General features: G+C 36.7%; 1 protein-coding gene across 6 annotated transcripts in view; it reads right to left on the bottom strand.

The window, feature by feature from the left end:
* The window catches only part of DLC1 (DLC1 Rho GTPase activating protein), a 285,258-nt gene that overhangs the window by 149,948 nt on the left and 112,743 nt on the right, over positions 1 to 22,567 (bottom strand). For all 6 annotated transcript variants that reach the window (XM_013200625.3, XM_013200631.3, XM_066995930.1 and 3 more), the window contains one exon: positions 20,972 to 21,112. In XM_013200625.3, coding sequence (XP_013056079.1) covers positions 20,972 to 21,112 — 141 coding nt within the window. The remainder of the gene's footprint in view (positions 1 to 20,971; positions 21,113 to 22,567) is intronic.

Raw genomic sequence — 22,567 nt, forward strand, 5'->3', positions numbered from 1 at the left:
AGAGTAGAATAGAAGGGGACAAGACTTTTGCTTTCTCCTCTAGTGTTTGGTTAGAGGAGCCATATAAACAAGAATCTTGAAAGTTTGTTCAAGTATCTTCTAATATGATGCAGCCTATAATAACTAAATTATTTGTTATTTAACTCAGTACTGTAATGCTTGAAAATAATTTTCTCAAAGTAACATAAGTCCTTATTTCATGGAAATATTCTGGGTTATACAGACTTTGTGATGAACAACTTTATTATTACCTATGTATGAAACCTCTTTTTTTTTTTTTTAGTTACTTAGATAGGCAGTAGAGCATGGATACTCTAACAAAATGCTCTGTTAGTCTCTCTCAACTGGATGAGTTCGTCTTCCAGGTGAAGAGCAGCTCTTTAATGCAGTGGGAACAGTTTTAATGAGCAGCTGATTGTGCCAAGACTTGGAAGAGTCACAGAAGGAACTGATACAATTTTCCTCAAGTACTGCCTTTTAATGGAAGGATAACTACTATTTGGGAACACATTTGCTCAGCTGAGTGAGAATCAGTTCCAGAGTATCCAGAATCTGACAGTCAGAGCATATCTGTTTGAAGCAGTGATGGAAATACAAATGCTTTTTTAAACACCGGAGCTGCCAGTGCTAAACTTTATGTTTGAACTGCACCGATGCTTGCAACAGTGGAAACTTCATACATGCCCATACAAAGCCCATGAGACAAAAACATGGAAACAGCATAATTACTAGTTTGAGGAGCTGAGCTACTAGAACTTCAGTGAAAACAATAAGGAGAGATTGAATAGCTAGAATTGCTTCTGTGGGAACTTCAGATAACCACACGGAACTCAACAGGAATTAGGAAAGAATTTCCCATGCATTTTATGGAACAAGTTACATATGCCACGTGGATTCATGCAGTATGGTGATCAACTGGTTGGAAGAACTGAGTTCATTTCTCATTTTGGAAGGTGATACTGATTGCGTTTTTTTGGGTAGAATTGGCTAATAATACCGTCAGACCACAAAACAGCAGGGAATGCAAAAACATGCCATTTTTTTTGCAGTAAATCTTAAAAATTATCTGTTAGCTGATAACAATGATGTGTGGGTTTTTGAAACATAAGTATAACATAAAAGTAACAAACATAAAAGTATAATTTATTCATGCAGAACAACAACAAAAGGCCAGTATTTAGTAGTTAGGAAAGAGAGAATCTTTACAAAGAAAGATCAAACTAGGCAAAAAATACATGCAGACATTTTTTAAAATTCCTGTCTGTTTTGTATCAATAATATCAGCCTTTTATTTAAATTTCCTAGTTGATTCCTCGTTGATGCTTTCCTTTCTATAGTGATGTACTTTATATGTTCCTGGCCTAGAGTAATACTTTTGTCATGCAATTTCCATATTTCAAAATACAAACTATTTGCTGTATTTGCTGTCTGAAACTGTTTTCATCTTCATTTGTACAGATGGTCAAGACTCACCAATTTCAAATAGAAATTCTCATTCATCATCATCAGATTTTACCTAACACTGTCCAAAGCAGTATCTTTCCTACATCTTTTGTTCCTTGCTTCTGATCTTTACTCTGAGGCTGATTTTGATCCCACTGATTTGTTTGGTTGTTTCTTTCTTTCTTTCTCCCAGTGTGCCTTCTTTCCAGGAAGACAAAGATGATCATAGTACCCGGTCCACTAGCTTTTTCATGTTTTTCTCTATTTGTATAGAGTGAATTACAAATGCCGGTTTGCCAATCATTCAATATTTCAGATTTCCCTGAACTGCTCTGTTTTCCCCCCAACACTTCTAAGCTTCCCTTCCCTCATCAAATGCTGTCCCTAGTCCATTGTTATTTGAAGACAAGTAAGTCAATAAGAAAATGTTTTAGAAAAGGTTTTACTTGCTGATCATTCTGTAAATTTTTTTTTTTTAGCTGTTTCCTAGTGTGCACTGTCTTACCTTGGTCATTAAACTGAAAACTGCTTCAGACAGGACTGTTACTGAAATTTCAGAGCATACTTGCAGTAATTAAAAAAAAAATAATGATGATAGTGGTAGTTTGTTAATATGTTTCCTTTCATTCTCATAAGATCAGCCATGCTTACACTTCACAAACCTATTTTTAAGTGGTGACAACATTATTTGTATTACTGAAGCACTCAAAACCCACAGACTTGGACCACAACCTCATTGTGCAAGATCCTGTACAAACAGGGCAAAAGAATTACCCATACACCAAAAAGAATGCAATTAGTATAAAGCAAGAATCCTCATGCAGACTGATGTGGGAGTATGTGTGTTTTGAGTAGTCTGAGAACACGGTGATTGTGACTGATTTCAAACTGTTTCAGATACCCCAGAAAAATCGTACGCTAAAGAAGGCATGGGGAACAGTCAATGAGATAACTTTGCTGGTGTATGTGAGGAGGCTCCTAAGGAGGAAAAATGTGAAGGTATGTAGTCTCTAGTATTCCACGTTTACCTGAAATTGTGAATGTTACCCTATGAGTGTTTTTCTGAAGTATTAGAATTTCATAATCCTAAAAATACATGGAATCTAGAATACGTCTAAAATCTAGAATATATGTTCTTAAAAAAAAAGCGCACAGTAATACATACAGATTCTTTCCAAAGGTATGTTCATTTCCTTTCTTGAAATCTCTAAAAGTCACAGCAACAACCAGATTATATTCTTTGTAAACTGTTTCCTCCTTCCATCTGCTGTGAAACACGAACTGTCATTATCCTTTCCTCCCACTTCTAGTTTCCTCTCAAAGAGGATCATCCAGTTCTGAAGATTCCCAACCCTCAGCCCCTGCGGCACACAGTTGCTCCAGAGGCCAATACACCCTTATGGCTCCTGTTTCCTTTGCCTCCTTCATATCTAAGAAGATTACGAGAAACAGTGACAATTCTGGAGCTTTTGAAGACTGTTCAGGAATTTACAAAACATGTTAATGTACTTCATGTGCTGGAAGGGCTGTACTAAAATCCCTCTTTGAGTGTGTACGAATGAGATATTTTCTAAAGCTCTATCATTGCCATAAGATGACATATAAAAATTTGTGAGCTGCCCAAATCTATGACAGAGCCCATAAAAATATGCATTAAAGATTTTATTATGCCACGAATGATATCATCATTAAATAAGTTAATATTCCTTAATAGATATTACTCTTTACAAGCCATGGATCACAGGACTGAAGCATGTTTATGTCACTGCATGCTTACACGCTGAATTTGTTGCAAGATTAGAGTCCAAAACACTATTTATTTCCCCACACCAATCTTTCACACTACAGCTTTACAGCAGTCCAGCATACTCATAGCAACTAGGTCATTAAAAGTAATACCAATAGTCAAAGGAGACTTAACAGGAAAAAGGCATTTCTTACACTAATTTCTATACACTATTCTATTCTATTTCTTTACACTAATTGCTATTAGTGTAAGCAACTGCTTACACTAAATCAATTAATGACAAAACACAACACTGAAAGTGTAAAAGGTATGCTAACTTGAAGGAATCTTCTTTGCATATTTTGATAAACTCCACCTACCCCATTTGCGAGAGATTGAGGAAGTTCAGAATTAGAAAATACATGTGTTATACAACTATGGCAGTCCGAAAGAGCAGGCTGACAGGCAGACACCCGTGAAATGCCCCTTTGGAATTCATGCATCCTGGCTTTCCCTGCTGCTGGCAGCCTGGGCAGCAGCAGCAGGCGATCTGAGCAGACTCACGTTCTGCAGGGCCCTGCAGCAGAACCACCGATGACCCCGAGCGATTAAAGGTCAACAAACTTCAGCCTGAAGCAACTGTGCTATGAACTTTGGCACATTCTGAGTCGGCTCCTGCTGGTTTGTTGCCTTTGGCCCTTATCTTGCAGTTTAGCAAGGATTGTGAAATTCTGACTAAAGTTACAAGACAGATCGGTTCTGACTCAAGGTCTTGCTCTTCAAATGTCCTCGGTCTTCAGAATTCCTTTGGCAAATAATCTCATCTATCAGCTAACATTTTCCAATAGGTGTGTCAAAGGGACCAATGACAACAAAAAAGTCTATAAATATCAAGAGCTGTACGGAAACACGGATCAGAGTCTCTAAGGTAGCACTTTGGCAAAACTACCTGCATGTGTACAAACTTTAACCTGCAACTGAGAAAACACTCCCTCTTTGAACCTAGTACTACGTACTGCTTTGAGGTGGGAAGAAGAAGGGAAGAACTACTTCAGAAAAGTTCAAATAACTTTGGAATATGGGAAGAAATATAAGAAAAGAAGAGGAGCTACCCACTTGCAAAAGTGCTTATAAGCCTAACATCACTGACTCCCAAATGTCCAAGCTGCCTATGAAACAGAACTTTCAACATAAAGTCACTTAGATTCCTGTTTTGTTTTCCTTCAAATTTTATTTTCATGCATGGCACAACTTAGGCATTTGGCAGGAGTCGTAACTTCTTCCTCCTCAAAAGTACAAGGAGGAGAACATATAACTCCTTGTACTCCTTTTTTCTTGGAAATGTTTCTTTCTGTCATTGAGGTGGCCTCAGTGCTGCAAAAGAATACTTGAATTAAGGCCTTCAGCGAAAGGTGGACATAGGAAGATATACAAATAAAAAAGGCGTAGAAAAATATTAAGAATGTCCCCTGTTTCTTGGAAAGAGGCACCTCATTTCAAATAACAAAAGCTCTCCATAGTCAAGTACTTGCTATGAGACCTGATACATCTTTCAGCATACTTTGAGATGTAAACCTAATCAGATTCAGCTAAATAGTCCTAGTGCTTCTGCCCTGGTCTTTACCTGCAAGCAGGTAGTTCCTACTTGTAGTGTGTATTTTAACAGCTGTTCTCCCTTCCCTCTCTCCCTGCCCTTTCTCTAAGCTCTCAGGACCAAGTAAGAAAATGATTATAGAAATAATTTCATTCTTTTGCCTTGAAGGACAATCTCTTCCCTCGCCCAGCTGGTAGTGCAGTGCTTCATGCACCCCAGGGTACATCTGCCCCTCCTGGCTGCCAGGGCACACTGCTGGCTCATGTTCAACTTGCTGTTCACCAGAAACCCCCAGATGCCTTTCTGTGGGGCTGCTCTCCAGCCTCTTGTCACCCAGTCTGCACATATATTGATGGATAACCCATCTCAGGTTCAGAATCTGGCACATGCTGTTGTTAAAATTCATGTACTTCTGCCCTTCTAATAGTTTTCAGAAACTGTAAAATAGTGTCTCAATTAAGAAAAAAAAATAAAAATCTGAACAATTACAGGACCTCCTGAAGGTCTTCTTCAACATGAAGGAAGAAGAATGCCTTCTGCGTACCCAGAATTTCTGAATTTTAAAAACATTTCTTAAATCTCTTTTTTTTTTTTTTTTTTTTAAATATTGAGTCTAACTTTTCATGTGCTCTGATTTTACCCACTTACAACTTCTGTAATTCCAAAAGATTATTCACAGGACATTCTAAACAATATGAGAAACTCATTAAAGATATTTTTCCCCTCTCATAAGAATACAGAGCACAATACAGAGTCCCAAAGCACTCTGAAATCCCTAGGCATGTTGAAACCTCACTCAGTGTGTTGGCAACTGCAAAACTGGATCTTTCTTGAACTACTTTTGTATTGGCAAAGGAGCAAAAGAAGAATTAGAAAGAAAAATTGCATGTGACTGTGTAGCAAAGCTCCACAATGAGCCAGCACAGTTCAATTTTAACAGTTTGGAAGCTGGATATAAAACTAGCTGTGGTACTTTGTTACATTTTTGCTATCTGCTTTATCCCTACCACACCACTAATTCTCCAATGACATACTGAATTCCGGAACTTTTTGTTCATTCATCATATCAACCATATAAGTTTGTGAAAATAAACTCATCTCTCCTGTTCAGCTGAAAGGTCTATACATAATTTTACTTTTTCTAGACAAACCTCTCTGCCATTTTGCAGAGAATACAGAATTTCAAATATTGTTAGCTTGTATTAAAGTTCCTTCAGGTTTTTAAGGAGACATAACTTTGCCAATCATTTGAGGTGCTTTGAAACTCATCACATTTTAAAGAAACAGTATATTTAATCTCGCATTTATCTAATCTTGTGTCTACTCATCAGTACTCAAAAGGTGCCTTGAGCATTCCTAAGACCGTACTATTGCAATATGAAATATTCTGGTCTGAGAGTTACATCTTTTTGAATACAGTGCTAGCACGCTACAGGATCATGGGTTATTGAGACATTAAATGTCATCTACTTCTCTCCCTTCTCTGAGATGAAATCCTATTTGGTTACATTTCAGTCTTTAGACTTAGTGGCCTGAAATTCGTCAGTGACTGCTTCTCATGTGTTTGTTTTTTTTTGTTTGTTTGTTTGTTTTTTACCTAATAGATTACTAAGGAACAATAAACTTCTTAGACCAGTGCTAAACATAGTTTTCTCAGAGCAGGAACCTCAGACTTCAGAATGAAGACTGGACAATCTTCCTACTTTCACTCCTGAGCAGTACCTGCCATTCTGTATTGCAATGCATTAACCATTAATCTCTACATAATCCATGCAGTATTATTTCAGTATTTATTGTGAGGTAGCATATAGGGAATACCTGAAGAACCAATTTTGGTTACTTGCATTTTATTTCTCTTTTAAAATAATGCTAGTACCAAAACACCACATAGATGGCTTGTTAAAAGAAGGTAAATAGAACAAAAGTTCAGAGCATACTCTATGCTTTAGGGGAAAAACAAAACAAAACAAAAAACTAAAAACTTTGCTATTCTCTGTATTAGAACACAAAAGGGTTCAAAGTGCGGTAGTTAATCTGAAGAAAATAAAAAGTGGCAACATGCTGGAATGTACAGTTTCTATGTATAGAAAGCCCAACAAACTAGAAGCTCATGCAATTCAATTAACAATTTACAACACCTTCCTTGTATAGTGCACTGCAGAAAATGGCAGGCTGTTTCATTTCTGTATTTCCAGACGCGTGTCATTTCCAACCCCATATTTAATAGTGTGTAACTGCCTGAAGGGGAGAGATCAGAATGTGTGGCATGTCTCACTGAGAGGAATTTTGTGCATTAAAAAACCCCAAACCAAACTCTTTCAACTTTCAAACAGAGACGCTAACCAACTCCCTTGCTTCCACCCTGACTTTGAAGGCAAAAATAAATAAATAAATAATAAAGAGAAAAAAGAAAGGAAAAAGAGACAGAAAATATAAAGTGAGACAGAGAGTGAGACACACAGAAGGCAAGGGAGAGGGAGAAAGAGATCGCAGGAGCAAGCAAATTCCTTATGAGAGAGGCGTATGTAAAGGACAAGAAGAAATGGTTTTCCATGATGTCACTCACAGCATGTCTGTGTCTGGAAAAGTGTTTGAAAAGGCAGACATGGATTTCTTCCATTCCAGTAATGCAAACTATTCCTGCCACGTTTTCAAACCATGTTCCAGGAGTAAAGAATACCGTATGCAAGGCATGAAAGAAAATAATATAGATATTTATTAACTACAACCAAGCCGATTTGAGTGAGCTGATAATTTAGGTACTATCATTTCCTCTTTACCTTTTAAAATCCAGTTTTTCCAATTTCCTCCCATGCTGTAATCCACCCCCCCCCTTGCTTTTTTCTTCTTACATTTCTCACCCCCTTCGAGATGCTAATGCAAAGATCTTTTCCTACTTCTTCATGTGCATGCTTCTACTTTTCCTGTGCTCTCCATCTACTTGTAGAGAGATTAAGCTATTGCTGCTACTGTTTCAGCTCACATTCTGTGTCTTTGTCCCCTTGTTCTGTGCTCCCTTGTCTTGGACACAAGCCTGAAATTCTTTCTTAGATAAAACTCACAGGAAATTCTCACCAAAAGGCTTATTTACATATGACATTGTTTCTTTCCCCTTTAGGACTGCTTTTCTTTCTTGGGGCTTTGCATATTCTCTCTTCAGCTCAATGCATATTATTTCAGACATCACCCTCCCGCCCCCAAAACAACAGCCACCAAGCAAAAAAACAAAACAAAAACCCAACACTAAGCTGACAGCACACTTAAAATAACCATAGCTGCAAGTGGAGGCATGGATTCATGGGGGCTGAATTCAGTACTAACAAGACTGACAATATAAACAACAATTATTAGTGATGTACTTTTCCCCCAAAGGCACTGGTCTTCACTCCATGGCCTGGAAAACATCTAATACCTATCTTTGCTATAAATGCTGACAGTTCTTCCACCTTGCTCTAGTCACAGTCAAACACGCTATCCAGTTGCATATAAAAGGAAGAGAAGTAATTTGAAAGCTCAGAGGGATAGGCAAAACTGTGTACGCACAACCACTGCCAGGACTGGTGAAAGCCACAGACCATGGGGAAGACAATGTGTACTGTAGAACAGGGTAGAAAATTGTATTAATTAATTAACTTTAATGCAAGACACAAATCCAGAATAGAAGTTAAGAGGATGGAAAAGTCAAAGAAAAGAAGAGAAAAAAAAAAGAACAAAAAAGAAGACACAAACAGATGAAAAATTGGAACAAAAAAGAAACAAAAAAAACAAAATAAAAGGAAGAAAAAATAGACAAAAAAGAGGCAAAAAAAAAGAGGAAAAGAGAAAAACAACACAAAAACAGAAAAAAGACCATTTCAAAGATTCATAGCTAACCTAAAGTAAAGCATCATTTTAAAAATCATCCTCATCAAGAACACACACACTTGCCAGAGGCATTCCATTTTCATAACATCCCAACAGGGGTCAAAGTCTCAAGCACTAAATGTTTGCATATGTATATGAGGAGATTAGTTGAAAACACTGTACAATAAATAGAACAATTCTAATCATGTCAATACAACAATATCAATTTAAATGGCCACTAATAGTTATTTTTACTTTGGATGTTAGCAGGGTTGATGCTTAAGGCAATAGGTTTCTTGGTAGTATCTAAGTAGCTCAAGTGTGATTGCTGTACCTGCAACCAGAGTGCATCCCATGTGCTCCACTTGACAGGACTAGCATGGGAAAACTGGATAATCTGAATTGCCTCCTTGTAGGAACTTCACATGAGGACAAGAAAGGACGTGGTACTGCCTGGGACACAACTGCACCTCTGAACCAGCAGTCTTACAAATGAACTCCTGAGATCACACAGTTTTTTCCATCTTTAAACCACTTGGTGCTCTCTCTTCTTTTGAATTGCTGAGGGGCAGGTTAAGGGGCTGGTAGCTCTCAGTCCACAGGATGATCTTCAGTTTGTGCTATTTAGTTTGACTGCTGCTGTCCCATGACACTAATTCCTAGCAAGATGTAATAATCACTCATAAAGTCTGATAGAGAAACAGTGGATTTCTTCACAGAGCTATCCAAAACCAAAATGGGAGTTGCCCTTGGCAAATTACAAGTTAACCAACAATTCAGTATCTAACAACAGTTTATCCTAGCTGACAGTCTTGTGCAACACTGTTGGACTGAATAAAGTTGCAGCTTTTTGTCACCTATTGGTCTTCTACTGGCAAAAAGCTCAAGTTCTTTCATAGTATTGAAGCCCCTTAGCCCCAGTTCCCAGAAAAACTGCAAGCCAGCTTTCTGCAGCAAGGCTCTAAGTAGCTCTTCCTTTTCACTCCATATTAACCAGCAAGGGGACCTGCTGACCTTTTCTGGTACCCTTTTTCTTTTGTTCTGGACATTTTGAGATATGTTGTTGTTACTGAACAGGATGGAAACAGTTATACATCTATGAATATTTCTATTTTCATGCTGTTTATTAGTCTTTAATGGAGAATATAGTCTGCTCAACTTGATGTAGTAAGTTTTTGTTCAGAGCTATCCTATGGACTTACGTCATTAAAAATCCTTATGTATGTACTCTGCATGTGGTGAAATTTATTCTCTGACATATCTTCCAATTATTTTCTTTCAATGACAAAATTCCAAAAATGGTGAGATGTATAGATGTAAAAACTGATGCAATACATCCTTCATTTTAATAGGAGATTTCAGATTCCACCTTTTCAACAGACTTTCCCAGTAATGTTTGGAATTTATTACTTGCTCTGAAATCAGACATTAAACAGAGATGGCATGTTTCACTAGAACAAGTTATATTGAGATAAAGTGCTATGCAAGAGAAATAGCATCCACATAAGAGAAACAGCCCTTGTAAGGGGTTCCATGCCCAGCTGTCTACGGTTAAGAGAACATCTGTGATTGTACTAGATCAGTCTAGCGTAGTTTTCTCTCCCTGACTGAGACTTGCAGTAGATCACAGAATGTGTATATAAGCATGGCAGCTGTAGAGCATGCATGTACTGCAAACACTATGCCCAGCAGATGAGGTTGGCAACCTGCGGCTCTTGAGTAAAATGCAACTCCTGCAGTAGGATTTCATCACATGTAAGACTGTAATGGTAACATGCAGAAGATATCTTCATTTGAACACCTTTTTATGGGTTGTATTTTTTTTTTCTCCATAAGAATGTCTAAGCAATTTTGAGACAATTTATTTTTACCTTCAAAAATATCAGCAAGTTCCACAAAATTAACCCTTAACAAATATTATTGCCCTTTGTTTTAATAAGTAATTATTCCCTATGTACCTCACCTATACCATTCACCTCCTTCAGTTATCTCTTTTGCAAGTGTTGGGTCATGCCAAAATCCATGCAACAACATTCAGATGTATAAACCTCTCCAAATAAATTTTTTACACTGTAGACATTACAAATGATTTCACATCTTTTCAGCAGTTTTTCACACATAGGCTTCTAACTTAGAAGGATTTAAAATTATTTCCCATATTTTCTTATGCATGCAACAGCAATTCAGAGGTGGATTATGGGATTCAAGTTCTTTGATACAAAGATGCACTATATGAATTACATGCTGACAGAGAAAGTTGTTTTTTTTTTAAACAATGACATAAATGTCACGTAAGATTTTCTTAGTGCTGAAGAAGAGTTAAATTTCATACTAACATACAGCTAAACATATTCAAGTAACTTCAAGAAAAAAAGGGGAAACTTGGTATGGATTCAACTGAGTCCATATGGAAGAGCACAGAAGAGAGACTCACAATAAACTTATGAGGCTATAAAAATGGAGAACAAATGGTAACATTTCACATAGTGTCTGACATTCAGAACATATTGCCATGGAAAGAAAAGCCCAACAAGTTCTGAAAAGTTCAAACTAAACCGGCTTCATAGCAAAACTGTTTAAGTTAAAAAAGACATTAATATCCTGTCATTCTATTAAACTACCATTTCTGAATGGTTAGAGAAAGTGAGACTGTTCCTACTGATTTCATCTGAAAGAAAGATATACTTCTGAAGAATAACATTTTTAGATAAGCTTTAACAGGACTTTCTTTCCCCATTTCTTCATGTAAATCAATGAAGTTTACAGAAAGTATACTTTTGCTTGCTTCCTTCACAGGTTTATATCTAATAAAGCAGGCTGAATCCTTGCTAGTCCTCAACATTGCTAGTCTGCAAAACCTGCCTATTCCTGATAAAACTAAATATTCAACACAGTGTCAGTGCAAGCCTCTCTAAAATTTGATTGAAAGGAGTGTGAATAACTAAACAGGTTGATCTGTGAATAATGGATAGACCAACTATATTTTCTCAATGATAATCGCTTGCAAATTGATATCTTTATATTTCTTTCCTTTCACAATATAAACAAAATTTGGGAAAACATGCTAGTCAGCAAGTCACTTATAAATATTCACTTAACTTTTGGTTAAAACATCCGGCTATCAAAGTCCCACTGTGTCACTTCTAAATATTGACTGAGAAATAGACTAACAACTAATTAAAAGCTGATTTATTTATGCATACCAATCTTTTTGTTTGATATAATATAGAACTGTCAGTCCCCTAAAAACTGAGTCAGTAATCTATCATGTGAATCTTCATTACTAGCAGTATTTAAATAACAAGGATTGAACTACGTTATTCAGAATACAAACCTATAGTCACAAATGCTTTTTGCAACACTTAAATCATCTAATACACTTAATTTTGCACCACAAGGTATATTTAAAAGTAGTGGTAAAATTAACTAATAGTGATATTACAATTCCACATCCTCCCCCACTTTTTTTTTTTTTTTAAATAACGATGTCTAACCATTGCTGGAATGAGCCTCAGCTGTTTCCTACACACTTCTGGGATGCATAGCAGCAAGTCAGAGGCAGAAACATAAGTTGGTGGAGTGGGTTATTTGTTGGCTATCAAAATCATTAGCTTTGAAAAAGTACTGAAATCAAAAGTACTGAAATCAATTTTCTGAGCAATTTATTCTTTATTACATGTATGTTTTCCAGGACATCTCTATTCGTAAGCTAAATAGAAAATGCTCTTTCCCACTCCAGCTTCATAGTAATTTAGATTACCAGCCTGAACCCTTGTATTTCACATTCTAGCTCTCAGGGAATTCCTCTATTCCAGACACTTTCTTGACTGAAAATCAGCCTAACATTGTTTTTGTGCAGAAACTTGACACAGTTTTTGGATCATGGTCCTTGGCAGGCCTGAAGTCATAATGTTATCTTAGAGAAATGTTATGGCAGTCAGATAATTGAAGCATGGCACTGACTACTCTCTTGATTTTTATAAGATGGGATACCAACAATGCTTCTAGGCATCAGACATTCATTTGGAACTGGAGGACATACAACTCTCATTTATGTCATGAGCCTGAATGCAAATTCAGGCTGCCCTATGGTAAGTGTCTAAATAACCATATTTATTAATCAATGGGGCATGACTTAACGCTTTGAATATAGTGATAGTAGACATGAAACAAGCTTCCTGAAGCATGGGAAAAGTGACATAAGACAGCACGTAGCATTTGAAAGGAGTATTCTGCATCCTTGTGGTAATTTATTCTGGTCAATAAATCTTTTAGCTCTGAGACAGGCCTTAATTCTGAAAAAGAAAAATACATCCGTATACTGATTCATGTGTAATTTCTGATATGCACGGCCTTGTTTATTTAAACAGACTTACTCCTGTGAGAAAATACATTTAACTGACTGCAAAATGAGGTTTAAAGACACAAACTAAATTGTGGCTGAAATTTTTAATTGTTTGACTTCTTATGACTCACATGATTAAAGTTCAGATAATTTGTTCTTGGAGAACCTGGAAAGCTCTCTTTTTCTGCATCTGCTCATGATCATCTAACAACAACACAGATGACTTCCTGCTTTTAAGCCTTGGGTACTTAAATTTGAACTACATAGAAGGATATTGGTCCTGAGAGCTACACAATAAAATGCAAAGATTTCAGTTTCCATTTGTCTACCTTAGACAGAGCAATACTCATAAACACAATGCTGGTGTGCAAGAACATAACAGATTTGATTCCAAGTGTCAGTAAGCCAAAACTGCAGTGAAGAAAAAGGAGTGCAAAGAATGAGATGCCCTTCCTTTCCGAGGGGTTTAGGGATTGTCTTGCCCAGACCCAAATGCAAACAGAACATCAGAGAGTCCAGACTGCAGTTTCTAGGTTCCCTACCACAGCAGCATTCCCATAAGTGACCAGAAATGGTAATACCCTCAGCCTTTTTGCTCATGCAGAAAAGATGTAAGTTGTGTTCACAGGTCTGAGCAGATTTTGAAGAATTTTGAACTTTTTGCCAATTACATTTACAGACAGACATAACCACGAAACTTTCATCTGTAAAACATGTAAACGTGATATATTTCAATGTAAATACACATGCTTTTCTACTGAGCTACTTGAATATCCACAACTTCAGGTATGATCGATTTTTAGCTTAATGTAATTTTTTCTTACAGAGAAGATGACGTTTCCCATTCTCAATCACAAAAGGCTTGGATGAAATGAGAAAAATGAAAACCCTTCTGGATTTTGCAAAACAAACAGAGACTATCTTCTTAGAAGCCTGTTCATTGCTCACTATTTTTTCCTCACAATTGGGTCTGCTTCGAGCAAAAAGCAACATGCCAAGGAACCATTGCACTTCAGTATAACAGTGCTGTCAAACCCACATGCCTCCTATGGTGATACACATGTAAATGTGATATTATATTGTGTCAGCTATCATGTAGAAGACTGAAAACAGGATATGATTTTTATGGATACTAGCACTTAATGTACAAATAAATTATTGCATGTATGAATATAAAATGTGGAATTCCTTATACGAAACTTAAAGTTCAAGGAATGCATCTAAAAACCTTCCAAACATCTTATGTCCATTAACAGATAATTTTTTCCTCCCTCATTGTAAAATCAATTCTGTTTAGGACTAAGTGGTTTTTTTTAAGCATTTCTAAAGTCTCCCCACCCACTATCATTTCCATTAAAATTTAACTCCCAAAGAAAAATATCCACCTTTCGTTTATCATATCTTATCAATATTTAGAATACTTCTGTACAAGATGAAAAGCTTTTGAAACATGATACAATCTATACGTTTGTTATAAAACGTTCTATTCAGCCTGCTTGTCTGTAACGGGTTTAGTGACCTATGTCCCCTTTTCATTGCATTTACAAGATTCAGACAGCAGATGGCAGAACACAGCGATTTTTTTTAAAAAAAAAACAACGCTATAAAAATACAATTAGAAAAGTTACTGCTTAAGTCGTAATTTTTTCCTTCCGTGTATAAACAACAACAACAAAAAAAGACAGTTATTGTACATAACCAGACTGACACACTGCTAAAGACAGTATCAGCAACACTCCAGAAAGTTGGAGGACATGAGAAAAAAAACAAAAAACTAAGTAAGCATAGCTGTTATAAACAGGTTGCAAGAAGAGACAGAAATATAGACATGCATCTTGATGTCATGGAAAGCACCCAGAAGTCTTCATGCTTAGCAACATGCAAGATAAGTATTTAGATTTCTGATACTGTGTTAGGATCAAACTTGGAAAAAAAAGTGGGCAGCCTAATATATATATTTCCTGGGTGATACTGCAGTTAAATAAAATGGCAAATGTTTTATTGCAGTATGAATTTTGGTTCACTTTGGTCACTGAGAAATCAGTACTGATGGACTGAGAGACTGTCCCTGACCAGTGCAGCACTGTCAGTGATGTCATATCTGGAGTCAGTGTTTTTGGTTTAAATTCTATCAGCTGATAACTCTCATTGCAAAGAGTGTTCACCTTTTAGGACTTGTAGTGCTTAGAAACCTTCATAGAGCAAAAAGCACCTCTACCATTTGCATTTTGTTTCTTTGTTCATTAGAGAAAAAAATAAAATACATTTGGAGTTAACATAGGAAGTTACACTCAGAATATGAATTCCTTTGGGGGCCAAGCTGGAGAAAGAAAGAGTCAAAGAAAGATTTTTAGAGGTTCATGTAACAAACATAGCATAATCCTGTGGTTATCTACTACAAGAATGGCAAATGTAGATTCATGGTGATTTATTCTTTGGATAAAAACTTTATGGGATGAAAAAACAGGCTGTTAGAATCCAAATGAAAATATGATCATTTTAAAATTCACTTTCAAAACTGCCTAACCCTGTCTTCTAAAACACTTTTTTAAACATTGAAATGAAAGCTGGCAGGCAATACTAACTTAATTAACATGGTCATATCCTGAAGTGCTTTTCCATCTTTTACTCATGAAAATTCTTAAGTTTTAAAGAAACAATACTTTGAATAATGTTGCACATTGAGTCTTTCTCTCTAATGCCTACAAGAATGACTTCCCATTTTGCCTGAAGGAATAAATGAATAACACAAGGAACACCACAGTTAATAAATAAGTAAGTATATATTAAACAAAGGTATGATTCGGGGAGACGAAAATCTATCACCTTTCATGCGGCATAACTCACTCTGCATGATTTCACTAAAATATTCTGCATGTGGTTACACAACTCATAGTTCATCGAATTTAGTATAAAACGTAATACAGTGGGAGATGTAAACGCTTCAAGCAGTGACTTCCCCGATAATTCTTCTTTAGGGATATTTAATTATGAAATCAAGGTTTCCTTGTACTTACCATAAATTTTAGTTTAATTTTGTGCAGTAAAGCAGCAAGAAACATGAACTCTATTTTTCAATCTACAAAGCTATAAATTATTATTCACGGAATGATTTGGCTTTCTCTAAACAGCTGTAGTTTTAAAATATAATATGAATCAAAAGCATATGTGAAAGGCTATTATTTTATTACATATAAATGAACAGTTTGCGAAACTGTCATCTAAATAACAGAACCTCTTTCTCAATCCAGTAACAGGATTTGTGAAAGTGGATTTACGAGCTCATCCAGGGTTTCACTGAAATCAGTAGCTGCACCTGAGTCCCATTCTAGTGGTTAGCCAGACTAGGTCATTTTGTACTTGCAGGCACAACTGTGCCTAAAATCACTTTGAGAAATGAATGCATTTTAAATGAGTCATTACAGCTAATCTGAAAAACAATCTTCTCCTAGATACCAGCTTTTCTGGTGATAATAGATTTCTGATTACTTTGCACAGCATGATTAAGGCTAGGTTGGACATTGTTGAAGCAAGTAGGATAGGACAGCCAAGAAAAGCAGTAGGAAATAATCACGGCTGTTTTTTTTCACCTGATCAGAGAATAGACAGGCTTTGCAGAGCAGATGTTCAAGGACAAGAATTTGACCACAACTTTTAGGCCTGAGTTTCTATTGTCTTTTAGCCAACTTTTCTTATTCCTTAATTAGTTAACTTTTAACTGCACACTGGAGAAGGCTATTGTAACTTATCTTTTGTTATTAAAATATGCTGAAGTTCTGTAACCACATATTGTTTTTATAATAATCAAGACAAATTTAGAACTCCGTCATTTCTGATCTTTACTGTTGAACAATATTATAAGTGCCCAGATGCGCGGCATTAGTTTGCAGAAGGCAATGACATATAGGATATTTACATTCCTTGCTCTCCAAATCCAGACCAGACACTCCTATTTTTCAGTGTTTCTCATGACCACTGGGGCAAAGGCATGTTGATTTCATATTTTTTTAAGCTGATTTCAACTCCCATGTGACATATGCTTGCCAAGTGTGCAGTTAATATTAAAAAAATCATTGTCTATTTTGGAGACTGGTGCATAAAAACCCCAGAACATAGGCACGTGCTAATTATAGATGCATGAACATTCTTCACTATGTAAACATAAATAATATAAAGATGCCAGAAACATTTCTTATTATCCAGTCCTAAATGATTTGGGAAATGCACCTATTCAGTCACATGAATCCATATTTCACAAGGACTATCCACTTATGCACCTTGCTGAATATGAACATTTTAGTTGTTATATTGTGGACCAAACTCTATTGATCACATCATACTCTATTACTCTGATCATGAAATATAATAGTGGCAGATTCATCAACTTAGGGTGAAGATTATTCAACCATACACTTCTCATAAGACCCAAATCCCATGTAACGTACCAAATATATCTGCACTGTAAAGGCTTTCATGCTGCACCCTGCAGAATCATAGGAATAACTTTGCATAGAAATACATTTCTATAATGCTCTGGGGAGAATCCTGTTCTTCCTTGTCACGTCTCTGTGCAAAGAGTAAGGAGCGCTCTGTGCACACGTGTGTTCCTGCATGTCTACGTTTATGTTTGTCAGTGTGAATGTGTGTACATTACACATAAGAATGGGTTTAACTATTCATAAGTGCATTTTTAAGAAATGTTAAAGAACTTGTGCATGCATATACACACACATTTTTCTTTAAAAAGAGTATTTACTATCAATTTGCAGAGAAAGTTTTAATTGCTACTGAATTTTAAAAAACATTTTAAAATTTTAAAAACCTCTGCAACTGGAAAGGTTAAGATTTCATGAAATCTGCCCATGAAAATTTAAAATGTCCTGCTTTTTCATTAATCAATCAGTGAATCATTTCTACCAGAACTATCACACCGAATTCTGCTTCCAGATATTCCAGCACAGTGTGGCATTGTTAGAATATATATTTTTTAATTTTTAAATCCATATAAAAATTAATAATTCTGAATAAATATAGTTGGTCTTTACTCAATTTTCCTATCTGTAAGATAAGGTCTTGTGAAGTTAATATGTTTTCCGAGTTATTCAGCAAGGACTAGATTTGAACCCTTCCTGCCTTATTATTCCCACCCTCAACAACCCCAGTCTGCACAAGATGCCTTGTTTTGATTGTACATTCTGCTTTTCATGCAGTCAAGAGTTTGCTGTAGTTTGTTTAAAAATACCACATATCATTCCATAATATAACTAATTGCAGTTGCACTCTTGTTTACATATTATTAATAAACACAACAAAATAAGTTGTCCTTGGAGACTAAGCATCTGGAGTCCTTGAAGATATGCAGTTGTCTGCAGCAAAAAGGAAGTAAAACCATTGAAACAGTCCACTGGGATTAAAAAGTAGCTTGTTGAGTTTGCAGTGCAGAATAATCCTATTCCTAGACCACTTACTCTGACAAAAAAAAAAAAAGAAAAAAAAAAAGAAAGATGACAACTATGACAAGAGTCTCCATTACAGATAGAACGCAACACTTTGAGGATTTTCATGGGTGATCTCTACGTGGAAATCACTGGCACAGAGGCATCCCTAATGTCTGTTCTGGGCAGTGTTTCATGGCAATGCCATTCACCACACTCTTTTTAAAAACTCATTCTGTGTAGAGCCCAACGCTAAACATGACCAGAAGAGTACAGGAGCTTCTTTTCTACCAGTATGGGGTGGGATCACAGTCCAGCACCAAGCAGCAGGCTATCTAGCCATGTAGACCGGATGAACAACGGGGCTAGAGACGTACAAGGGTAAGGACTGAGGATGATTTTAAAAGATATCTGAGAGGATCTTGTTTTTCCCAGTTTGTAGGAGAGTTACATTCAAGTAAGAATGATAGACATTTTTGTACTTATCAAACCCACTGTGAGAAAAATGAAAATATGGTCTTTGTCTGAAAACAGTAAAAAAAAGAAAAGCCCACCCCCAAATCCCACTATAGCGTGTGGTAAATTGCAGCATGCAAAACTTCAGGAAAAAGAGATTGTTTGAAGGAAATTTGGATTCACTTATCATCAATGTTAATAAAAGTGGACTCTGGACTGTAGCTGCACAACCCACAAAATAGCAGTTTTTTTTTTTTTTTGAATATTCAAAGTTGCTCTACAAAGTAAGAAAAAAAAAAGGATCTCTTCAGAGTCACATACATTAAACATGCATTCAAAAGTATATCATAGAACAATATTCCCAGATGTGTTCAGCATGATATATCCAGCACAGTGAAAGTCAAAGAATAAATACTTATTAAAAGTGAATTAACACATACTGTTTAACTTCAAAGGAAGTGACCCACACCTCTACAAAGCCAGGTGATAAGAGTTCCCCAAATGTTAACAGAGAAACCCAAATTTAAAAAGGGATGTTTAATACCTTAGAGAGTGTCTTCGCCCTTCTGAGGATCTGGCAAAATGGGATATCACCTTCCAGCATAACATATGTACTTATTTGAGAATTTGTGCTTCTTTGTATGCAGTGACAGAGTGCAGAGCTCTCTATTTGCTATAGTTATGCACTGATGATAAATTACAAGTGAATTTATTTTTGTACAAGTGAACAATCCTAAATGTAAATGTTTATTAGAACTTTTGTTACTGCCTCAGTCGAAGGCATTAATTAACTTGCTATTATTGCAGTATAGTAAGTGACAGTTTGTCTCTATTTTACTTTTTATAAACTTGTTATAAACATATATATTTATGCTAACCACACTTTATATTTTAATATTTTATCCCAGATTTTCTGCTGGTCCAGTTACCAGCAGTGGTAGAATAGAACAGATGAAGCAGCCATTATGCTAAGACTTCTCAGCCAAAGTTTAGAAAAGTTTAGATTTCTCAGCTTTTTGAGGGAGCATAAAGAGCAAGTGCAAGTGGAAACAAAGTACGTCAGGAGTTTCTTCAACATCCAAGCTTTTCTGTGCACACTGATGGCTGAACTGTTATGAGAAGGATTCTTCAGTAGATGGACAATGGCAGCAAAAGGCAGGATCATGCTCCTGATGGCTATGAATGGATACAGAAGGCTGAGAGCTCCATTGTCTCCAATCTGAGGAGTAAACTATTTTTTTTTTCTCCCAAGCAAAGCAGGTTTCTTGGGAAATCTGTTTCCCAAAAGTCAGTGGTGTAACATACAAGTGCATCAACTAAGTACAGAAAAAGTATGCACAGCAGCCCCATTGGCTGCTTACAAGAATTTCACTGCAAAGGTGGAAATGACACCTGGAGGACCTGCCCGTGTACTGCATAATAAGGAATGCTTCCTTTTGAGTGCATCGCTCAAGGCTGGCACCAGTCTTTACAAAAAGGCACTTTAACTTTTTTAACAGCTTGAGGAAAGCTCTTTGCCATCTCTGAGCTCTCAGGCTTGTGTCTCAGGAAATGTATCACTGCTGTGTGTACTGGCACCTGCAGGAAAGGATCTGCATGCTCAGAGGCTTCCCTTTGATGCCAAACGTGTGAAGCTGCTTGCCAAATTTGTCCTTAGAATGACATTCCCCCTTCAGCCGTGTAATACCTCTGCTTTCAGTACACAACGGTTTAGCCTTTCAAGATGACTAGGATGACCGGGTTTAGGCATCATAAATCAAGCTATGTGGTTCAACTGTCTTTTTCACTGGCTGCATCCTCCAAGAGATTTAGGAAATGTTCCAAATGACACCGTTTCAGGAAACATTATCTTCCAAAGTAAAATGGAATAGCTCCATTAATCTATTTTCCCACATAAAAACTTAGCTTATTATAATCATCACCCTATGTTTCTAAATGTCAAACTTTTACTTTGCCTAAGGATTCTTTGCCACTCAAAAAGCACCTTGACACAAGTAGCATTACTTGTCCATTTTTTTCCATGTCACACACTTACTTCTGTACAATCAAAGTAGTGATTACTATAAAATAACTATTTCATTTCCAACCAAGTATCATGACTGATGTTAAAACATAATCTTTATACTCACCCCAGCCTTTGGTTTAGCTCCAGAACTGGCTGCTGAACAGGATGGTGCTGGGTCAGGAGTCTGAATGTTAGGAGATAAGTTTGTTTGTGAGTGACTTACTGAAGCAACATCCACTCCACTTTCAGAACCAGATTCAACATCCTGTTAAAAAAAAAAAAAAGAAAAAAAAAGTTGCAAGTCTTTTCAGTAAATATGAATATGAAACAAAAATCTACATCTTCTAAGTAACAGAAATGTTTAAATAGGACCACTCAAACTTATATGCCTAATTCTCTATATTCCCCTTATTCTTCTCTGTAATTCGCTTTATTCTTTTCCATCACCTACACATTCTCTTGCTTTCCTTTTCAATGTGGTGGTTTGCATTAGTTGCTGTTATGAAATTATAAATCACCACTAACTTCAAAGCTATAATTCCCCTAAATAGTAGAATGCAGGGTAAGAAAAATCAGTTCAGGGCTGGAGAAGTCTGACATTTTTCTCTGATGTTCAGCATTTCCTGTGGGCTCCCACCTTTTGTCTCCGGCAGCACTGCAAGCTCTGTGAACATCTGTAAACCATTACACAGCTGAAATGACATCACCACGCAGCAGTTTATACAATTCAGAGGTACAGCTCCCTCATTTTTTGGAATCAGCAAACACTTACCAGCCAAATGTTATTTCTGGTTAGAATGCCCTTACTTTTAATGACACTGGTTACATTCCTTATTTGAGAATAAAAAGAAGAAGAAATATAGGACATTTTATTTTTGAGGAAGTAAAAATATAGCATGTGGTTGATTTACTGCGTAGAGTGAGGGTAGGGGATTATATTGCTTGCAGATAAATTGTGACACATATCTGGCAAAGAGCTGGCTATGTGTAGGACCAGCCATATACTGTCAGGATTATTAGCTGAGGTGCAGCCTGCAAATACAGTGCATGCAGAAAAGCCTGAACTATTAACCCCATCCAACTCTGCAGATAAAACCTCAGTTTCCTAATACCACCTTCCTAGAATAGCTGAAATATCGGGCAGAGATATCTCAGGGGTTTGGTCCTGAACTGCCAATTAGACAGGTGCCTCTGCACCAAGTACCTAAGCGTGCTATTTTCTGGAAAGGGTTATTAACTAGAAACAAGGCTGTGCTCTAGGTGGGACTATGCATTCAAGCCAGGCTGTTCCTGCCAGCATGTCCTCTGCAACATGAAGTGCCGGGAAATGCAGCAGAGCCACAGAAATACCTCTGCAGAAGACAGTTTGGGAACAGCTGGTCTTAGAAGCTCCTGTTCGGTGGAGCTGTACTGCCTTGGTGCAGAACCATGCTGCCTGTCCTAATACCCACATTCTTGTATCATATTCAAATGTGCATTAATATGAGACCGAACACAATGCACAAGTGTTCTGAAGACCAAACCTTTTAATCTTCTGATTCATACTACTCAAAGGCTCAAAAATTCCTAGAAAATCTGTATATATACATATATATATATATATATACACACACACCATATATACCATATTTGTTGCAAGCTGTCCTTCATAGGGACTGTTTTCCAGCATGGAAACAGGTACCGGCCCTGATTATATTGCAGGCTTACTCATACAGATTGC

This window comes from Anser cygnoides, chromosome 4 (genome assembly GCF_040182565.1).
Source record: "Anser cygnoides isolate HZ-2024a breed goose chromosome 4, Taihu_goose_T2T_genome, whole genome shotgun sequence".
NCBI lineage: Eukaryota > Metazoa > Chordata > Aves > Anseriformes > Anatidae > Anser > Anser cygnoides.